The sequence below is a fragment of the Gavia stellata genome, chromosome 21 (genome assembly GCF_030936135.1).
Source record: "Gavia stellata isolate bGavSte3 chromosome 21, bGavSte3.hap2, whole genome shotgun sequence".
Lineage (NCBI taxonomy): Eukaryota > Metazoa > Chordata > Aves > Gaviiformes > Gaviidae > Gavia > Gavia stellata.
The window spans coordinates 16,785,207-16,806,371 of record NC_082614.1 but is presented as its reverse complement, the minus strand read 5'-3'; the positions used below and the strand labels follow the sequence as shown (position 1 = coordinate 16,806,371).

The window sequence follows — 21,165 nt, the reverse complement described above, 5'->3', positions numbered from 1 at the left end:
TTTTTGCTAAGTTCGTCAGATGTACTTTGTAGCACTGCAGAGCTTATGAGTGTAGTTTGTAGCACTGCAGAGTTGGAAGTAATGGTACAGACACACGTTCTCGGGCAGGCTGTACCTCAACTGGGCGGGCCGGCCATTGAAAAGGTTGTCAGTAACTTGATTAGAAGAGCTTTGTTACTGATAGAATTTGCAATCTGAAGACTGTATTCAGTCAGTACATCTTGGATGATGGCAAATGTCATTAATGCGGTTCTGTTTGTTCACTGGAATACACATTGGCGATTAAGGATGAGATATATTATCACCTATCAGCAGCCCATGCTCCTATAGTGTGATGTTGCAGCCATAGGGATGTCCCTGGTTGTCCCCAGTAAATGGAGAGTTGAAATGGCTGGGCTTCTGTGTTTTCTTGTCCTTTCTCTTGGAGCTGTTTATGTGTATTTTTGGATGTCTTTCATTTTTCTTGGAGGTTTGCGCAATCTTAGACAATGTCATCCCTCCTGTGTTTTCTTCTGGTGTTGAACAAGAGCTCTTCATGTGCTAATGAAACCTTTTATAGGTTCTTTGAAAAGAGTTTTTTGATAAATGGGTGAGTGGGTGTGCCTTGAATATTGAAAGATTTTTGACAGCGATAGGGTTGGAAATCATCCCTTTTTTTGAGGAGGGTGTGGTTGTCTGATATAAACACACAGTCATGTGTTTTTTGAAGTCCTATGTCATACTAGTGTATAAGACTACTGATTATTATTATATATATTATTATTATTAGTGATAACATCATTAATGATTATTATTACTGCTACTCTGTACTATCCAAATCTTAATTTTCACAAGGTGAAATCCACTGCTGCAACAGCATCAATCTGTGTATATATTTCTGATGGCTATTGATCAAGTCTTGTTTTCTGGCTGCTTCACTGTATCACATTATCCTCCTCTTGACTGAAGTTGAAAACCTTTTCCTTGTCCATTGTGTATCCTTTCCTCCTTGCCTGGATACCAGTTACCTCCATTCCTACTGGGCAGGTCAGTTGAGATGGGAATGTTGTAACAAGAGATTGCAGGTGAAGCACCTACCTACCTGTGTATCAGTGACTGCTGTTATTGCCATTGTGCTGACAGACTTGCACTCCTAGATGGCACACATCCCTTCAGAGAAGACATCAGTTGTACTACCACAATTGAATGGTTTGTTGCAGACAAGAAAATCGAGGGAGCATGTACACCTGCTGCCCTAACAAGTCTTCCTTAAGTGACTTTCCTGTTCAGACCTGGCTTTTGCTGTATTACTGATTCGTCAGTCCATTGTTATTGTGTCTGTCTGCCTGTGGCTTACTGACCGTTCAGAGGAAAACGTCAGATTCCTCACTGGTAGCTAATTATTCACAATAACTGAATTGAAGATTTTGTGCTCCCTTTAGCTTATACTAGATCTTTCTTTTACATTAATGATAGATCTGTTGGATGGCAGTGGGAGCAAACAACTTTAGACTTAAGAGGTCAACTTTCATTTCTTTTCTATATCTTAGTGTCATATTATCTCTTAATGAGAAAATTAGCTTCTTTCTGCTTTAATTTCTCATTTTTCTTCATCTCAATTTTTGCATGACTTTCTACATCTTCTGTACCATGTTTTCATTCTGTTTCTCCCATTCTTTAAGAATTTTGACTCTTTCGTATTCTTCCTTTGAAATGATTGACAGTAATATACTGTATATTGAAGCTGAGGAACTGTTCCTGATCTATAAGGGCATTCTCTAATGAGATTAGCACGGACCTCACTAGAGATGAGCCTAGGGGTGGCATGCCGATGTTGGGGGCGAAATTGATAGCCCAGGTCAAGTGCATCTACTCCAATGCACACAGCATGGCAGCAAACAGGAGGAGTTGGAAGCTATTGTGCAGCAGGACAGCTATGACATAGTTGCCATCACAGAAACATGGTGGGATGACTCGCATGACTGGAGTGCTGCAATGGATGTCTATCAGCTCTTCAGGAGGGAAAGGCAAGGAAGGATAGGCCGTGGGGTGGCTCTGTATGTTAGGGAGTGTTTTGATTGTATTGAGCTCAATGATCGTGACGACAAGGTCGAGTGCTTATGGATAAAGATGAGGGGGAAGGCTAACAAGGCGGATATTCTGCTGGGTGTCTGTTATAGACCACCCAACCAGGACGAAGAGGCAGACGAAGCATTCTACAAGCAACTGGTGGAAGTCTCACAATCGCAAGTCCTTGTTCTTGTGGGGGACTTCAACTTACCAGATGTCTGCTGGAAATAAAACACAGCCGAGAGGAAACAGCCTTGGAGGTTCCTGGAGTGTGTGGAAGATAATTTCCTGACACAACTGGTAAGCGAGCCTACCAGGGGAGGTGTCCTGCTTGACCTGCTGTTTACAAACAGAGAAGGACTGGTGGGAGAGGTGATGGTCAGAGTCCGTCTTGGGCTTAGCGACCATGGATTGATAGAGTTCTCAATACTTGGCCAGGTAAGGAGGGTGGTCAGCAAAACCACTACGATGGACTTCTGGAGGGCAGACTAAAGCCTGTTCAGGATGCTGGTTGGGAGAGTCCCTTGGGAGCCGGTCCTGAAGGGCAAAGGAGTCCAGGAAGGCTGGACGTTCTTCAAGAAGGAAATCTTAAAGGTGCAGGAGCAGGCAGTCCCCATGTACCGTAAGACGAGCCGGCGGGGAAGACGACCGGCCTGGCTAAAGAGGGAGCTTTTGCTGGGACTCAGGGAAAAAAGTAGAGTTTATCACCTTTGGAAGAAGGGGCAGACAACTGAAGAAGAGTACAAGGACCTCGTTAGGTCATGCGGAGAGGAAATTAGAAAGGCAAAAGCCCAGCTAGAGCTCAATCTGGCCACGGTCGTAAGGGATAACAAAAAATGTTTTCACAAATACATTAACAACAAAAAGAGAGCCAAGGAGAGTCTCCATCCTTTACTGGATGCGGGAGGGAACATTGTCACCAAGGATGAGGAAAAGGCTGAGGTACTTAATGCCTTCTTTGCCTCAGTCTTTAATAGCCAGACCAGGTATCCTCAAGGTATTCAGCTCCCTGAGCTGGAAGACAAGGATGGAGTGCAAAATCAACTCCCTGTGATCCAGGAGGAAGCAGTTAACGGCCTGCTATGCCACCTGGACACTCACAAGTCTATGGGGCCTGATGGGATCCACCCAAGAGTGCTGAGGGAGCTGGCGGAGGAGCTTGCCGAGCCACTCTCCATCATTTATCAACAGTCCTGGTTAACAGGGGAGGTCCCGGACGACTGGAGGCTTGCCAACGTGACGCCCATCTACAAGAAGGGTCGGAAGGAGGATCTGGGGAACTACAGGCCTGTCAGCCTGACCTCGGTGCCGGGGAAGATTATGGAGAGGTTCGTCTTGAGGGCGCTCACAGGGCACATGCGGGACAACCAAGGGATCAGGCCCAGCCATCACGGGTTCATGAAAGGCAGGTGCTGCTTGACCAACCTGATCTCCTTCTATGACTGGGTGACCCGCGCAGTGGATGAGGGAAAGGCTGTGTATGTATCTACCTGGACTTCAGTAAAGCCTTCGACACTGTCTCCCACAGTATTCTCCTGGAGAAACTGGCAGCTTGTGGCTTAGACAGGTGCACTCTTCACCCGGTAAAAAACTGGCTGGACAGCTGAGCCCAGAGAGTTGTGGTGAACAGAGTTAAATCCAGTTGGCAGCCGGTCACAAGTGGTGTTCCCCAGGGCTCAGTTTTGGGGCCGGTCTTGTTTAATATATTCATTGATGATCTGGATGAGGGGATTGAGTGCTCCCTCAGCAAGTCTGCAGATGACACCAGATTGGGTGGGAGTGTTGATCTGCTGGAGGGTAGGAAGGCTCTGCAGAGGGATCTGGACAGGCTGGATCGATGGGCGGAGGCCAAGTGTATGAGGTTCAACAAGGCCAAGTGCCGGGTCCTGCACTTGGGTCACAACAACCCCATGCAACGCTACAGGCTTGGGGAAGAGTGGCTGGAAAGCTGCCCGGCAGAAAAGGACCTGGGGGTGTTGGTCGACAGCCGGCTGAATATGAGCCGGCAGTGTGCCCAGGTGGCCAAAAAGGCCCATGGCATCCTGGCTTGTATCAGAAATAGTGTGGTCAGCAGGATTAGGAAAGTGATCGTCCCCCTGTACTCGGCACTGATGAGGCTGCACCTCGAATCCTGTGTTCAGTTTTGGGCCCCTGACTACAGAAAGGTCATTGAGGTGCTGGAGTGTGTCCAGAGAAGGGCAACGAAGCTGGTGAGGGGTCTGGAGCAAAAGCCTTATGAGGAATGGCTGAGGGAACCGGGCTTGTTCAGTCTGGAGAGGAGGAGGCTGAGGGTTGTACCGAGGTGGGTGTCCATCTCTTCTCCCAAGTAACAAGTGATAGGACAAGAGGAAATGGCCTCAAGTTGTGCCAGGGGAGGTTTAGATTGGATATTAGGAAAAATTTCTTTACAGAGAGAGTGGTGAAGCATTGGAACAGGCTGCCCAGGGAGGTGGTGGAGTCACCATCACTGGAAGTGTTCAAGGAACATGTGGATGTGGCACTTTGGGACATGGTTTAGTGGGCATGATGGTGTTGGGTTACTGTTTGGACCTGATGATCTTACGGGTCTTTTCCAACCTTAATGATTCTGTGATTCTGTGACCTGGAAAATTTGAACTTTTGAGTTTGTTTTAGGCTTTCCGCATGCTCAGACACAAACTTGAATTTTCATTCATTAACTTACTTTCGAAGGTTATCTCGGAGACCAGTGAAGCTGGATTTTGGTTTTTCCAAGAAAAGGAAAGAGCTAAGTGTCCCCCGTTCAGTTTGAGCCTGTTTTGCAGGCTACATAAGTGCATCATGCAAAGCATACATGGCCTATGGCTTATACGTTTGATATCATTGTGCTGAAATTTCGGTAAGTGTATGCTGACTTCCAGCTGCTCTTACAGTGGAAGCATTCTGAAAACAAAACTAAATAATCTATTTATGTTACGTATATGTTAAAATATATTACACAATGTATTACATATATTTTTTCTAACTTCCAACTAACTGACTGTCAGTTTTGTATGAGGATTGGTCAGTTTTAGGCACCTGTAACTCATCTGTTGCTGTGGATCTAGCCATCTATGGTAAAAACATAACTTTTAGACAGAATCTGGTCTCTGTCTTTATTTAAAAATTAAAATCTTAAGAATTGAGAACTATTTTATGTTTGCTTTCATCTGCTGTCAAATTATGATGAAAGCACTGTTCTTTATTTCACAGTGAGTTTTTAAAAAAATTAAATGTTCTTTACAATACTTAAGAATTCATTAGAACTTAGTGAACATTCAAGATATATGTGTAATTTAAATTTCATGTTCAATAGACTTATGTGAATTTCTTTCATGTTTTTAATTACTTTTTTGAATCCATTATTACTATTGTCATTTATAACACCTGGGATAATTCTGCATTTTAACTATACTGCATGTGTAATGTTACTTCAGTTGGTTTTCTTTTATCTTCTGCCTGTTTGATGCCTCTCTGTTTCTGTGAAATAGTGAGTAATTGTTCCCTTTACCTTCCCTGTGCTTTTCTCGATTTCTATAGACCTTTGATTTACTCCCTTCAATTTTTTTCTAACTTTCATAGTCTATCTTAGTCTCTCTTTGGATATGGAGATTGATCCATATGTGGTTATCTGTTACCTAGCTCTTAACTTTTCCATTTATGTATCTTTATGTGCTTGTGTAGTGGTGGTGGGAACAAAAATGAACATGGTATTTAAAATGTGCTTCCTATTGTAGATTTTTAGAATGGCATAATTGTTTCTCATTTCTCCTTTCCCAAAGATTCTCATTCTTTTACTTGTCTCCTTGACTGTTCATGAGCACAGAGACAAGATTTCCAGGAGAATTTCTCCAAGGACTCTAAAATATCTTTTGTGAGGTATAAAGGTATGTTTGGGGCCAGTTATTGTGATAACAACTAAGGGTTGGGTTTTTTTCCCAATCACTTTGCATTTACTGACATTGAATGTCATCTGCTATTTATTTCCCAGAATGTACTGGAGATTCTTCTGTGCTCTGGGCAGTTAGCTTTACATTTGACTATCACTTTGCTTCATTAGTGTACATTTTCAGTAGCTTACCTGCGTACTTCCCAAAGCACTTTGGGTTAGATATCTAAGAGGCCCAGAAAGTTGTATGCTGCAGTCAGAAAATGAGAAAGACGAATGTGTTGCTAATATCTTAAATTTATTAGGCAAATTTGCCCAGAAATTTGCGAGTGACCTCATGCAGTCCCCTGTCTTCTCTCTTGCTAACATCCTTGCCAACAGGACTTTGTATACTTTTCCTAGTCTGATGGTTGATACGACTGTGATCAAGAAACACCGGCAGACACCTGAGAGAGAGGCTGCAGGATACCGCTTTAGAGTTTAGATAAATTGTCTCCAGCTATTTGGTGGTTAATCCTTTAGAATAAGGTAAAACCCGTCCTTTACCCTGAACATGACTGACCAGGTGTGTGTTGGGGAAAATCCCTCTTGATAAGCCCTACATGTAACTGACTGAAGCTTTGAAATATTCACCTGCTTCCAGTTTTCTCAGAAGTTCACAAAAGAAGGGTTTAGTTATATATAATAAATAGTATAGATAATGGCAAATAAGATAATGCTGTGTTGAGAGACTGCTCACCTTATAAAAAGGACCATAGTTTTTATTATCGTTCAGCATAATGTGGTCCAGAAGGCTCAAGGACCTCATGGACCCAGGTGCTCAAAGGAGGCGTCACCTTGTCTCAGTGAGCTTCCAGTTTGATTTGAGATGCAGTGTAACCAGTAGGTAGAATAATCAGAAAACCAGGAGAGGGAGAGCAAAAATAACCCAGGCTGACATATGCATGATGGAAGAGCTTTTATAAAACGCTGTATATAGAAAGAATGTCATGGTCTCTTTTGGCTATCTCCTTATTCATCACTAGTTGGTGTAATATCATTACTTGAGATGCTTCTTAAGGAAGGACTGAGAAGAGCTTTGAGGTCACCAACTTGAGGAAAGTGGGAATAAGGAATTTGCAATAACTTGATGCATATTGCTTATAGTTTTTCAATTACTGTGAATAATTACATTTGGCACTAGATATATGAAAAGATTGCATTACATACATGATCCAAATAGTATTTTGCAGTCTGTTTGCAGTGAAATCAGGTTAGTTTCTCAATAGTATTTAAAAATAACATCTGTACAACTTAGTTCTTTCTTGGTTTTGGAGTATTTACTTGAAAATAGAATTTTGTTTCTTAACTGAAGTATTTTGCAAAAGTGTAAGTGAGGGCATAATTTGATCTGTATAACCTTTGTTTTTGAAATTATGTATTAATCAGGAAACACTGTTTAGGAAACACTGTTTAAATTTAGCTATGGATTGCATAGTTCTTGTTACAATTTTTAGCAACATGTAGCATAGCTCAAATTAGCATGAATCTAACTGATGTTACAGTTGCAGATCTCTCCAAGTTCGGTATTGGAAGCTCACAGTTGCTTCTCATTTTTAGAAAATTCTTTAGAAAAGACATATTTTTCTTTAGAAAATTTCATATAAGCTTCAGTTTAAAAAAAAAAAGAAATCCATTTCCTTCCTGTTGGTAAGTTCATATTTAAAATATTTTTGTCTCTAATTACAGTGAAAAACCAAAGTAGTAGAATATGTTCAAAACAATATGCTCCACAAGCCTAGACATACATTCCATTAGGAAATTTACTAAAATGCGGTTTTTTTTTTTACAGGATAGTGCTGTAAGTTATGGGTTTATGTTTAGATAAGTTATAGCTTTTTTAATGATATAAAAATAGATTTCCATGAACCTCTAAAAGTCCATTCTAGAATTTTATTTAAAAATTTGGAATTTTGACTTCTATTTTACCTATTACTTTGTGAAAATCTAACTTGCCATTTTTTCCCCCTATAATGTAGATTTACCAGAGGAAATTAAAACCCTATCTGTCAGAAGAATATTTACTGGCACTTGTAGCAGTACTTTAGAGTAAAGTAGGTTTCAGGCTAGATACCCTGATAATCAACACAGAGTAGATGCTAGACTTTAAAAACTGCAGGATGTTGAAAATGACAGAAAGCAACAAAAGTTTGTAGGATCTCCTTCATGTTGCTTCTGCTAGATGGAAGGTAACTTCAGCAGTGTGTCTGTTGGGTGGTGGCAAGTGTTTCTGTTTTCGTTGAGGCATCAAAATTGCATAGGCATAGTTTAGCTGGCAGCACACAGAGTGAGTGTGTGTTGCCAGAGACTGTTCTGTAACGGACCGTCAAGTAGTGTTTCCCTCATTTACCTACAGGTTTATGGGAGGGAATAGTCTGAGTCATTGTCCGGTTTACTGATGTCCTGCTTATGCGGTCTATATATTATGTTGCTGAGATTTAAGGAAATGTTTTCTTATATCTGTGAAGATGTACTCCCAGTAATACTTCATAAAAATTTGTGAAGACAAAATCCAGCTTAAAAAAATCTAGTGGCCTGGATAGCTGTTGTGCACATCCTACGGTGGCTTAAACTTTCAGTTTCAGTGGCCTTTAATTTCTTTCCACACTATTTCTGTTAAAATTCTGTTCTGATTGGGTGAAGGTTGCATGTGGCTTGGCAAGGTTTCATGTCTGTTCAGAAGTGTAGTACATACTAGCTGAAGTGCTAGCTGCTAGGAGCATGAAGGTCACAGGGAGAAACTTCATACTCTTTATCTATTCTTGGACTCTTGTTGAAGACAGTTTCTACTACAGAAAAGCAATAATACCCCAGACTATAAAGCCATTTTAGAGATTAAAATACAAGATGTTGCATAGATGTTTTCACAGAAAGGGGAGCTCAGTTACAGATTTAAGCTGATTTTGGAAACCCATATTTAGAATAAGTAACTGTCACTTTGTTTCAGAATCCATTTGGAATGCCAACTTTTATGCTTGCCTCTTTATTTTTTCCTGTTTCTGATGCTTCATTGAATATTTTGAGCTATTTAGATAATTTAAAATATAAAAAATGCTCTCTACAATTACCTTCGCTCTCTAAGATTACCTGAGAGGGGGTTGCAGAGAGGTGGGTGTTGGTCTCTTCTCCCAAGTGACTATCGACAGGACAAGAGGAAATGGCCTCAAGTTGCGCCAGGGGAGGTTCAGGCTGGATATTAGGAAAAATTTCTTTACTGAGAGAGTGGTGAAACAATGGAACAGGCTGCCCAGGGAAGTGGTGGAGTCACCATCACTGGAGGTGTCAAGGAACGTGTGCACGTGGCATTGCGGGACATGGTTTAGTGGGTATGGTGGGGTTGGGGTGATGGTTGGACTTGATGATCTGACAGGTCTTTTCCAACCTTCGTGATTCTGTGATATCACAAAGTATTTTTTTGAAAGTTGTAAAGGATTTTTTTAAAAAGGTGTCTTAATTATGGACTTGCCACCCAAGACATCTTCTATATAAGGCATATTTATTTGAATTTTGTAGCATTAAATAAGATGGATTGCATACAAACTAGCAAGCGCTGAGGTGTAAGATTCGTTGTTCTTTGTGGTACAACAGCATGAAGAGAATGCTTCATCATTGTTTTCCCTTGTGCTTTTGTCTTGGAGCAGAATTTGGATTTGCTGTTATCTCTTCTCACTCATCTTATTGGAACTCAATGGAAATCTACTCCCGACTGTTTTCTGGATGGCAATGTGCTGTTCAGACAGTCAGATCTTTCAACGTGTATGGGCACTTATTTTATGTGCTAAATGTTCTGTCTCTGTAGAGGACTAAGTTTAGCAAGCTTGATCTTGTAATGCAGGTTTTTCTGTGTGTTCAACTTACTGTTTGCTTTGGGGTGTTGGGAGTTCATTTGTTCTTGAAAAGAAAAAAAAAAAAGAAAATTGTGTGTATTTTTAACACTCACCTTGAATGGTCAGTAAGGTTGAATCTTCAGCACCTTCTGCAAGAGGAGGAGGCTTTTTCACCAGCGAAGGGAATTAATTGCTGAGTCTAATCTGAAGCAGATATTGTGGGAACTTCTGTCTAATGTGACCTCTGTAGTAGGAACTGGTTTTTGGTGCCTCTGCTGGTTTGGAAAAGTGACGCTGAGAAGCTTGTGCCATCTTCTTCTTTATTAGAAATACATGAGCTCTGACCTTAAATTGTTTCTGCTAGATCCTCTTCTGTACTTCATCAGAACCTTTTTTGTTCCACTGCACTAAGAAACTTCTGCTTCTTCTTTAGCATTGGTTTAGTACGTACAAGTACCTTCTGTAACAAAGTGGTAGGCAGCCTAAATATGTGCATTGCCATCACCTTCCACTATATTAGTAGGAGAAGAGCAGTCATGACTGGAAAGTGGAGATGGCTTTTAAATGAGTACTTTTTGTGTGTTGCTACTGTCATAAAAATCTTTTTTTATTTGTGGTTTGAGTGCCAGAGTGACTCATTTTTGTTCTGTGGTTCTTTCTTTTACCTAATGATGTTTTACTGCCTTACATAGTTCTTATGATAGCAGGAATTAAATAATAACATATTTCAGAAATTACCATCATAGTTTCCTTTAAAATGATATCTTTTTTTTTCACGAGATTATTTAGCTTCACAGGATACTAGAGGCAGAAACCACTTCACTTGGACTGAGAGGATGTCTCCTCATGGATTCTCCTCATTGTTACAGACTCGCAGTATGATTCTGGAAAGATCATTAACAGTTTTGTGTTTTCACTTTTTCATGCATAATAAATAGACAGAAAAGACAGCTATTGTTCGACTTGTGCATTCTTTAGTCTCACTAGTGCTCCTTGAGATTGTGTCTCATGAGACATGCCCTCGCAGAGGCCTCTATACGTAGTGCTCAGTCACTCTTGGTGAGCTTGTGAAGGCTGCTTCCAGGCAAGTAGCCTCTGTGGTTGTAGCAGCATTGGTCCCTGTGGTCAGGTGGAGGTGATGGGAGAGATGCCACCCGCTGCCAACGGCGCTGAGCTAGGGGTGGGTTCTTCAGTGTGTTGCTTCAGAACAGACTTGGTCGTGCTTTCACTGTCAGGCCGAGTCTCCAGCTGGAGGCATTACAGCCCTAAGGAATATAGCTGTTAAGGAATCTATTTCTTGAAGTATTTATCTTCTAAATAATGTAAGTTCATGACTAGTTCTGGTACCCCTGCATCTGGACGCTGCAGTCATTTGCACTGAATATGATAAAAGAATGGCAACTACACAACACCAGGAAATACAATGAGAAAGAGACAGAGGCCACCTTTAAAAATATATCTGAGAAACTAGAGTAGTTTATTTGATACATTGTACACTTAAACTTGGCATTGTTTAACAAAAGAACTGTTTTGTTGTACAGATAACATGAACAGTGTTTAAACTAGAGATCACCTTGGCCGAATCTGTTGTGTAATGTTACTGATAGGTTGAGCTCAACGGTTCAAAATAGTAAGTTTTGGAAGCAAAATTGTTTCCTTCGCAGTCTGCATGAGACACTGTAATAAAGGAGGAAACTGAAGAAAGTATTTGGGCTTTCTCCTGCGAGATTCATGTTTTCTAATCTGGTTATGTTTGTAACTGATCAGATTAATTTATTCTAGTCTGTGCCCTGCTTCTTTTCTCCTTAATACTGATGGACGTTGGCTGTATTTAACATGCCACAATGAATTAAGTCACTTAGTGGTCAATGCAGCCAGTTTTGTTAAGGGAAGTTATAGCTGCAGTTGCTTATTTAAATTAAGGTAGCTTTATAGTTTTTAAGAATATGAAACATATTGTTCTCTGCCAAGATGATATCACCTATCTGTCTTAATACCAGTTCTCATGGAGTTCAGATATTCTCAGTGGAGCACTTTCACCTTTAGAGTTGACAAAAATTTCTATGATGACTATGAAAAAAACCTTTCTTCATGACTAATGTACTTGTAAGTGAATGCTATATGGTATGGCCACCTGGGAGGAAGTCGCAGTGACAATGTAGGTCTCATGACCAGGCAGGAGAACAAAACAAATACTACTTTGATCCTATAATTGTGGTGCAAACAAAATATCACGTAGTTTAGAAACCAGGGAAAGAATCTTGCTTCAGTTCTAACTGTGGAAGATGTCAAAAGAGGAGATACCTGTATCTTTTTCTTAGCATGCTGTTCTGTTCCTTCTCATAGACTGACTTGGTCCTTGTGATCAGTTAAGTGCATCATACAAATATTATCCATAACAGCTGTGCCAGAAATTTTAGTTGTGCCACCCAACCTACCTGTACTTAAATAAGTTGAATTTGCACTGCAGAAGTTTATTTTGCTCGTGAAAATCTCAGGTTTTGTCAGACTTGTAGCAGGAAGCTATTGAACATAGCAGGATTCCAAAAAGTTCCTGTAAATGTATATAGACTAAAGCCACATTTGTTGCTATTCTAGCTGACAGCTTTGAAAAGGGTGGCATTTTAAATTGTGTGGATGTGAGTGTGTGTGTGTGGGTTGTTTGTTAATGCAATTTCTAAGGATCATGGGTCAGGATGATCTCTGACATCATAAACAGAGTATCATCAGAGTCCTTGCACTGGGTCTGTTGTTCACCCTCCAACATTCACCCTGTGTTTGCCCTCTAATGCTTTTCTTAATTTATGATTGTCAATTTCCTCAGATCCTGCTGAAAAATGATGCATGAGAGTTCTTTAGACTGTTAGTCCGTGAGTATTGCATGAAAGTTGATCTGCTTTCAGAAATTTTTGACATGTTTGAACTCCTTTTAGGCCCCAGGTAAAGGTTATACTTTTTTTTTTTTTTTTTTTTTTGAGTGGAATATCACTCAGGTTAAAATATTCCACGCTCCTTATATACAATGAACATTTCTGTAAGACTGTATTGGATTTTCTTGCCTGTAGTAACTCTGAAGTGTTGGTTCTAAGTTGTATAAAATGAAGTTTTCCACTCTCCTGGTCATTTCCAGGAACAAAGGCTAGTGTAGAAATAGGATCAGTGTGAAAATTCATTAGTTGCTCTGACATTAATGGTTGGAAAAATTACACAGTAGTTTTTATGTTTGCCCACTAAGAAGAATCTTGCACAGCAGCGGTGTGTTTGTTAACTTCAGCGGGTTTCAGGGGTAGGCAGAAATGTAAGTTCTTGGAATTAAAGAAGCTGCTGAAACTACAGAGGAAGAAAGGTGAAGATGAAAGGAAATGTGAGAAGAATGGTATTTCCTTTGGCTTCCTTTATTTTCCTACAGCAGATCAACTCTATATGTGAATTATGGTTTCTCTGGGTAGTTACCTGTGCTGTCCCCGGCACTTGGGTACTTACCAACCCCATTTCCCTACAGTACCTCCAGCCATCTGTGGCCTTCCAGTGACTAATTAGCATTCGCAAGGTTTCCTCATCTTTGTGTTTGAACATCTACTCATGTAATAGCTGCTGAATCTTCATATTCTGTTCTTGCCACTTCCCATGTCATGGCAAACTGAACACATGATGAAGTTTATGGTCAAATACACACAAATGTGTGAGTTATCGCACTGCTTGGCATAAAACAATGTGTTCAGTTCTAACATTTGGGCTGAATGAGATTGCCCGAGTAAAAGACGGAGTCTCCTTCAGTAGAGAAGTTTAGAAACAGTTTGGACAAACACCTGTCAGAAAAAAATATGTATAATCATAAGGAAAAGAAGAGATCAGTAGTTTCTAATTTGATGCTTTTCTATTGTTATTGTTTGACTTAAGAGGGAAAAAAAAAAGTCTATAGACCATTTTGATGCTTGAGACAGGATGTCAACTTTCAGCTTGCTTCCCTTTGCACCTAAAAATATGCCTCAGCTTGCTCTGGTAATGTATTTAAGCCCTGCAGTTGTTGTGTTGTGGTAACAATATGTGATATTCTTAACCTTTTTTGGTCTGCAGGACTGAAAATGGATGATACCAACCTCAATTATAGTAGTTTAAACCTTTAATGAATATCTTCCCATTTATGAACAATTTGCAGCCTGCAGGTGGCTGTATATAGAGGTTTGTGAGCAGATGTACAAGTGCAAGTTCTTTGGTTTGAAGAAAATTTATACATTCTTCCATTGTCTGTGCATGCATGTGCTTCTGTGTGATCTATGTACCAAACTTGAGATATATCAGCATCATCTTCACATTGACACCTGCCACCTATTCAGATAAACTTCCTTACCTGGTGACTATGCTTCATGTTGTAGAATCAAATAGTATAGCTGAGGAGGAAAAGCTTAAGAATATGTAGAGTGCAGCATACTAAAACAGACTACAGCTAGTCTTATGCCTGAAGAAGGCAATATGTCTTTTAGAAGACATCCTTCATAGGGAATGATAAGTTTTATAAGGCTCTTTTCTGTTACTTCTGTGCCCCCCAACAAGTCAATAGATAAACAATTTACTTTTTTAAGAATCTGATTCTGAATTAATAGTTTGTTCTGCAGTAATGCTGTTTGCTTTAATTTCTGCTATACAGTTTTTAATATTTTGATTTTTTTTTTTTTTCCTTTTTTGAGTAGCATTTCTCAACACTAACATATAATTTCTCCCTTCCCCTGCCAGATTTCTTTCTTTGGATCAAAATCTTTTGGAAGAAGAAGTCCTGACAGTCCCATGTTGAGCAAAGCTGAATTTGTTGAGAAAGTTCGCCAGAGCAACCAGGCTTGCCATGATGGCGATTTTCATACAGCAATCGTGTTGTACAATGAGGCTTTGGGAGTTGATCCTCAGAACTGCATTCTCTACAGTAACCGTTCGGCAGCCTACATGAAAATCCAACAGTATGACAAGGCCCTGGATGATGCAATCAAAGCACGACTTCTAAATCCCAAATGGCCAAAGGTAAGAAAGTGTATTTGTCTTCTGGGGAAGGAGTAACTACTTTTGGGATTATTATTCACACACGTAACACCTAATGTAAACAAGTGCATATACTTCTGTACTAAAGTCTGTTTTTGCTAAAGGCCCCAGATAATAATATCTTTTGTGTTTAAAAGTTGTTTGACTTGAATTTCCTGGTGGGTATTAAACTGTTCTGTGTGTAAACATATTTTTCCCCAATGGGGATATGATACTATTTTACACCATCATGGTTTCTGGGTTGTGAAGACCAGACATGTCTTTTAATGTTAAACCTAGTCAGCATTCAGTAGCATCCAGGAAAATTTTGTTGCAAAAGTTCTTGAGAGGTAGCATGGAGATTCTTATTAGTAATGGAGCAATAAGGCCTTTCAAAATAGTGTTCAAAGAGTGTTTACGTGTATTATATTTTGGATAAACATTTTAAGAAATGTGTATCTTAGCATTCTTAGTAAGATCTGACTATGTAGGGAAACATTTTGTAAAGAGTAAATGGTGTTGATTGCCTGTTCCTTCTCGGGTTGCTTCCCACTAACTGCATTTGATTGCTTTGGTAACTGACTCACCCATGGCTAGCCCAGGGCCAGCCCTTTACATGCTAATCAATTTTAATAGCATCTGCTCTGGATTCCATTTCTCCTGCCAATCCCTCACACAATCTTACTAGCCACTTAAGCTAAAGATGCAATTTAAGAGTGGATTTATCACCCAGGTTCCTCTAATCAGAAATTATGGGAGGTAGCAAGTGTAATGCTCTCCATCAGCTGGACTCCGAACTATTGAAGTTAAGTTTCCTTTTGTTTCAAAGCAGATCACTATAAGCCTTGTATTCTGTTTTTCAGTTGTTTATTAGCTTCTAGAAAAGCCTTATCATATGCTTTTGTAAGACTTTGGATTTGTGCTTAGAGTATTGGTAAAGTAATTAACAAACTGCTGATTATCAGCTCCATGTGTTGAGATTGTGTTGTATACTTTTAAATCAATATTGCCTGCTCTCTCTTTTCTCATCGGTCATTGTCTGTATCTTGTCTGGATATTTAGTAGTCCGTTAACTAAAACCATGAGTATTAGTCTAGTGGCCAACTGCTTAGCAGTTACATTTCCAAACTCCCCATTATTTCATTTGCTTTGCTGCAGTAAGAAGACGCACTGTTTTTTCATGCCTGTGTAGTATATTTCCATACAGAAAGTGGAAGCTGTTGTATAAAAATATATATATAAAACAGTGTTCTTTCCAATCAGAACACAGGATGTTTTCCCTAGATACATGTATATGGTTTGAGGATTCAGTGCTGCGAAAGCTTCTGCTGTTTCTGCAGCTCCTGAGACATCATCTTGCTAACTGAGGCATGTGTCTGCTCATTCCACTTCAGAAGGAATGACAGGGGTTGCAACATCTGAGTATGTTTGAAGGCAAAAGACTAGTGGTATCTTTTCATCAGTACAATCTGTGTGCACAATGTCACTTTTGTCTCAGGCTTCAATCATGTGCAAGCTGTGACAACTTGTCTACTGGACTGCTAGGCATGTCTTCCTTTGGTAATTCTCTCATTCTCTCACCAGGAGAGAGAGCATCCTGTGGGTATTTTAATGTGATGCATCTTTCTGAAGGAAAAGAGCCTGATTTTTCTTCCTCCCTCACCCGCCTCGGTCAAAATTTGTTATCTTAACTCTGGAATTTCTGGAGTCAAGAAACTGCAATTTTACACGAAGTTTCTCTCTTTAGTAAGACCAGAAAACTGCTTTAGAAATATGTTATTGAAAGTGTTTTCTAAAGCTCTGCCCACTCATAATCACAAAAGAAAGACCACAGGCCAGGGGTGAGCTTTCCCTTTTGTTTATCCTATTTTTTGGAGTTGCCATCTTGAATTGCAGCACTTTAATTTATGGTTTTCTTTCACATTTCATTTTCACACTTAATTTTTGTACTTTCTTTTTCTTTTCACTTTTATACTGCTGTTTAATCTTTCTTAAAGAGCTTTAATGTGTTCTCCCTGTGGTTTTTACTAAGCCTGTCTGCAATTTACTCTTTGTATCAGTGCATGTTAGAAAGAAACTCCTGCTTTGGCAGGGAGATGATTTATAAGCTTGTAAGTTTTTCTTTGCCTTTTCTTTTTTCTTTTTTTTTTTTGTCATTAACTTCTGGCTTGTATTACTGAATGTCATACAAGATTTTGCATAGATTTGTATGAAGGACTGTGTTTAAAAAAAGAAAATTGCATTACTGTCATGAAACTCTAGATTTCCAGGTCAGTTGTCTGAATGCAGGGAGTTAAAGAGTATAAAAGCAAGGGTGCTTTTGCTTCATTTTGTATCCTGTTTCTAAGATGTCTGGTAGTGATTTACAATAGAGCTCACTTAGTTGAAAAGTTATGAAAAGACTTCATAAAAGAATACTTTCAAAATGCCAGTCACAGATAGAAGTATAAAGACCTTTGATATGAATCATTGGAATAGACTTGTGGATCAAAATAGAAAACAAGGTGGAATAGAAGATTTACTAGCTAAAAGGCTACCTGTGTTAAATGAAGGCATTATTAACAGTCTGTTAAATATAGAAATAATAGACTATGTACTGATGCAGTACTAAGGTGGAACAGTTTAAAAAAAAACAAAAAACATTTTTAGTAATGAAAAAATTATACTTTTTCAGGTAGACTATATTATTGAGTTAAAAACATGAAATAACTCTGTTCTGATTCTAGTTCCTCTATTAAATGTCCACCTGACCTTGAGCAAACTGTATTTCTTTGTTTATTCTTTTTTTACAAAAAGGTGAGAAGTCACTTTTACAGAACGTTTTGAGCCTTATTGGTTGAAAAATTAGTGGAAGACCTAAATGATGTTGTTATGATGACATAGCATCTGTTCTTGCTTTATTGGATCAATGTGTAAAGGGTATCTTGCTCCATGATACAAAATGATTATATTCTTAGAAAGTTACTATCAGTTAGAAATAGAAGAGTCAAAGTAGCTTTTGCAGGCTTTCTGCCCTGTATAAACCTCATCCTCAGTCCCTGTTTGTATGTTTCCTTTTATCGTTTCACAGGGATATCTTTAGTTTGTCAGATTTCCAGTGCTTCACACATTCTTCTCTTTTCTCCCAAACCACCAGAATCCCATTTGGAACCCTATCTTCTGGTTTTTAATTTTAATGACTCAGTAGTATTTTATTGTTCTAGATTTGCTCCTACAATATATAGTTTCTAAAATAAGGGAGTACCAGTAAAAAAAAGAGGTTCTGTTTTTCTTCAGCTGTATGTGGTACATCAGTGAGCATTATGCTTTTATAAAAAAAAATTTCTAATTCACATGAGAAACAAAGCCAAAATTGAACTCCTTTAGAACATTCCTATTTATATGTTCTTGAATGGCACCCTAATACAAGAGTATGTAGATGAATCAGAGCTGCTGTCTTGCAGCAGAAGTGCTGTATGTCTACAACTGATATTCAAGAAAAACATGCTTCTCCCTCCACCCCGGCACCACCACCAAAAAAAAAATATTTAAAAATCTGAATTTTTGACATTTTCTAAAAAATTTACAAATGTTAAAGCATGTCTTTCTGGCATCTATTTGTTCTGAAATGAAAAACATTATGTGTAATAACTGCTGTTGTTACAAATTTGTGCTGTAAAATAGTATAGATTGGTTTATGATCCATGCTGGTCCTGAGGCAGTTTGTTAGATGGCTTGTGTATTGATTCCACCACTTCTTCCTTCTGTTTCAGCCCAAAGTTGGCTGATTGTATCTGTTTAGCCTTTTCCATGGCCATCGGCCAGTAACTGTCCCCCAGGTGCACTGCCAGCTGAACTTGAAACTGGGTCTGTCCATCATGACAGAGCTGTGAAATGGATTTGCCTCTTGCCACCCGACCATTGGAATGCGAGCATTCCCACACTGCAGCACCAGTGAGTTGCCTTCTGTCTTGGAGCCCCAAGTTCATGGCTTTGAAGCCAAGCTCTTAGCAGAGTTGAGGTATAAATCATATGAATACAAGTATTTAAAATTGTTGGATTTAAGGCTAATGAGTTTTGCAAGGGTTATATAATCACGTACATGAGAGAAGCAGCTAGTCTAACTTTCAGAGACCATAATGAGATTTAACGTGAATCATCACATCATCCTGCATCATTTTACTGTAGAGGTTGTATCTCAGTCATGTCCTCTGTGACAGTAGGTGTATTTGAAGTCTGATCTGCAATGAGATCTGACCTTTTATTGTCATGGTTCTTTTAGGCTCTTGTATGTAGAAACAGATTTTTGATTTCACTTGGGCCAAAGGTACAGTAATGGCATAACATGCAATGAATTTCCCTTCAAGGCCTTTCATTAGCTGGATTGAAGGTCAATAAGGTGCTGGACAGGACATGATTTTTAGAGGTCAGAGTTTGACTGCACTGTCTGCCTTCATTTACACAGTTATGATAGAAGTCTCATAAAAATGACTTGGCAGGGAGTGCATCTTGGCTTTTAGAAAGGAGCCGTCATGCTACTACAGTAATTGAGATAATGAAAACCCACAGCTGAATGAATTATTTTTTTTATCCTCTGTGTGTTGTTTCCATCTGGAATTGTAATTTTCACACTCTTCTACACAGTACTTCCCTTTTGCTTTGAATTGTTGTTTCCACAGAAATCGTCTGAAATGACTTAGGTTTTAGAAGGAAATGAAAAATTTTGCCAAGTTCTGTTTGTCATTAATTTGGCTGCTCCACAATGAGGGTGACTGTTGGCTTAAGACTTCTGTATCTATAAATTGAGGCCAGTAGCTGCCACTGCATCTCCATTCTGTCTCATGAATTTGTGTTAGTTTGGTGAGGACTAGTTGCTTTAGTTGCTGAATCTGACCGTGCAAGTCTCATCCCAGGAGGAGTTCTCCATTAAATGTTCCTTTTCAAGCCTTCAGCCCTCTCTGTCTTGTTTTCTCCGTTGTGGATTTGTTAATTTCTCTTCACATGCCCTTTCTTGTTCTTGGTGAGTGTTCATTCTTTCCCAGTTTCCCTGATTCTCCAAATAATTTATTAAATAAATGAGCTTTTTTCTCTTAGACACCTAAATAAGATTTCCTTTCTTTCATATATCTATGACAACCAAGGGCATACTGAGAACCAAAGTTAGTGAAAGTATCTATCTTAAGATAGAATTGGAATTTAATCTTATTTTCAGGATTTTTTGGTATCATTTTTATCCAGAATGTTATTAGAACATTTACCTTTTATTCCTGAAAATGCCATGATTCTTTTCAGCAGCATGTTTTGTAAGAGGACATCATCATTGTACAGCTACGCCAATGAGAACAACTTCAGTGATAAAAAGCTAGGTGAATAGGCTTAAAATTCCTGTTGGTCACAGAACAGAGTTTACTGCTAGAATAATTTGCAATTATTTAACAGTGTGACTAAATTGATAATTTCAATTAAAATATTAGCTAGGATGAATGGAACTGAAATACTGAAGTCTGTTGGTGATATTTTCCTGTTTAAAAATAATACATGTTAATTCTGTTTCCATAAAATATCAGCAAGGGCAAAGAAAGGGATCAGTACCTAGAAAGCTCATTTGAATGTCCAGTTAAAAGTGCAAGCCTATTAACTTCGAAAGCCACACCTATTAGCTAAGCTCTACTAATTTTTGGAGCTGTTAACAGAGACAGAGTGAAATTCTTTCTGCTTTCAACATACCAGCTATAGCTACTGTCCTAGTGTGATTAATGTAAGTCAGTGCATATGATAAAAGATAATTACTTGTAATTATTGTACTGCAGTGAGATGACTATTTATCTGCTTGTAGGGGATGATGAATTCTGCATCTGTCTACAGACCTAACTGTATTTTACACTTTTTTTTGGCATTTCCATGGAACGGTAACAGAAGACAGTAGAGCAGCAGAGGGATTTTTGTGCTTGCAGTAGTTGGAGCTCTTGAGTTATTCTCCTTCATTTATGGAAAAAGCACAGAGAAGTCTTTGTTTCTTTTTTATTTAGTTGAAGGACACAAGTAAGTTTTCTGACTGAACTGGAAACCAACTTTTGGTCAGATGAGGCAGAGGTGAAGTTAGACACTATCCTGGCTACCTGGTATTTTTGTCCCTATTCCTGTTTTACTGGCAGATAAACAGGGTGCTTACCCACCCCACCCCACCCCACCCGATTACTTTGTGAAATGCTAGTCCTCTGTTTGGGTGGTAACAACAGGAATGCTAGGTAGCATTAGTGTGCTCCTCAACTGCTTCTGATTTTTGGGAGCAGTGCTTATCCACCAGAACTGCTTTGGAAATCACAGCAGAGATGGAAAGTCCTGGAGTGGAGGCAGCTTAAGTTTGTGTACTAC

General features: G+C 39.2%; 1 protein-coding gene across 1 annotated transcript in view; it reads left to right on the top strand.

Moving 5' to 3' along the window:
* The first annotated feature begins 4,868 nt into the window (after positions 1-4,868).
* TTC28 (tetratricopeptide repeat domain 28) overlaps positions 4,869-21,165 on the top strand; it is a 195,634-nt gene continuing 179,337 nt past the window's right edge. The window contains exons 1-3 of the mRNA XM_059827937.1: positions 4,869-4,906; positions 12,735-12,741; positions 14,536-14,814. Of these exons, the coding sequence (XP_059683920.1) occupies positions 4,869-4,906; positions 12,735-12,741; positions 14,536-14,814 (324 nt within the window). The remainder of the gene's footprint in view (positions 4,907-12,734; positions 12,742-14,535; positions 14,815-21,165) is intronic.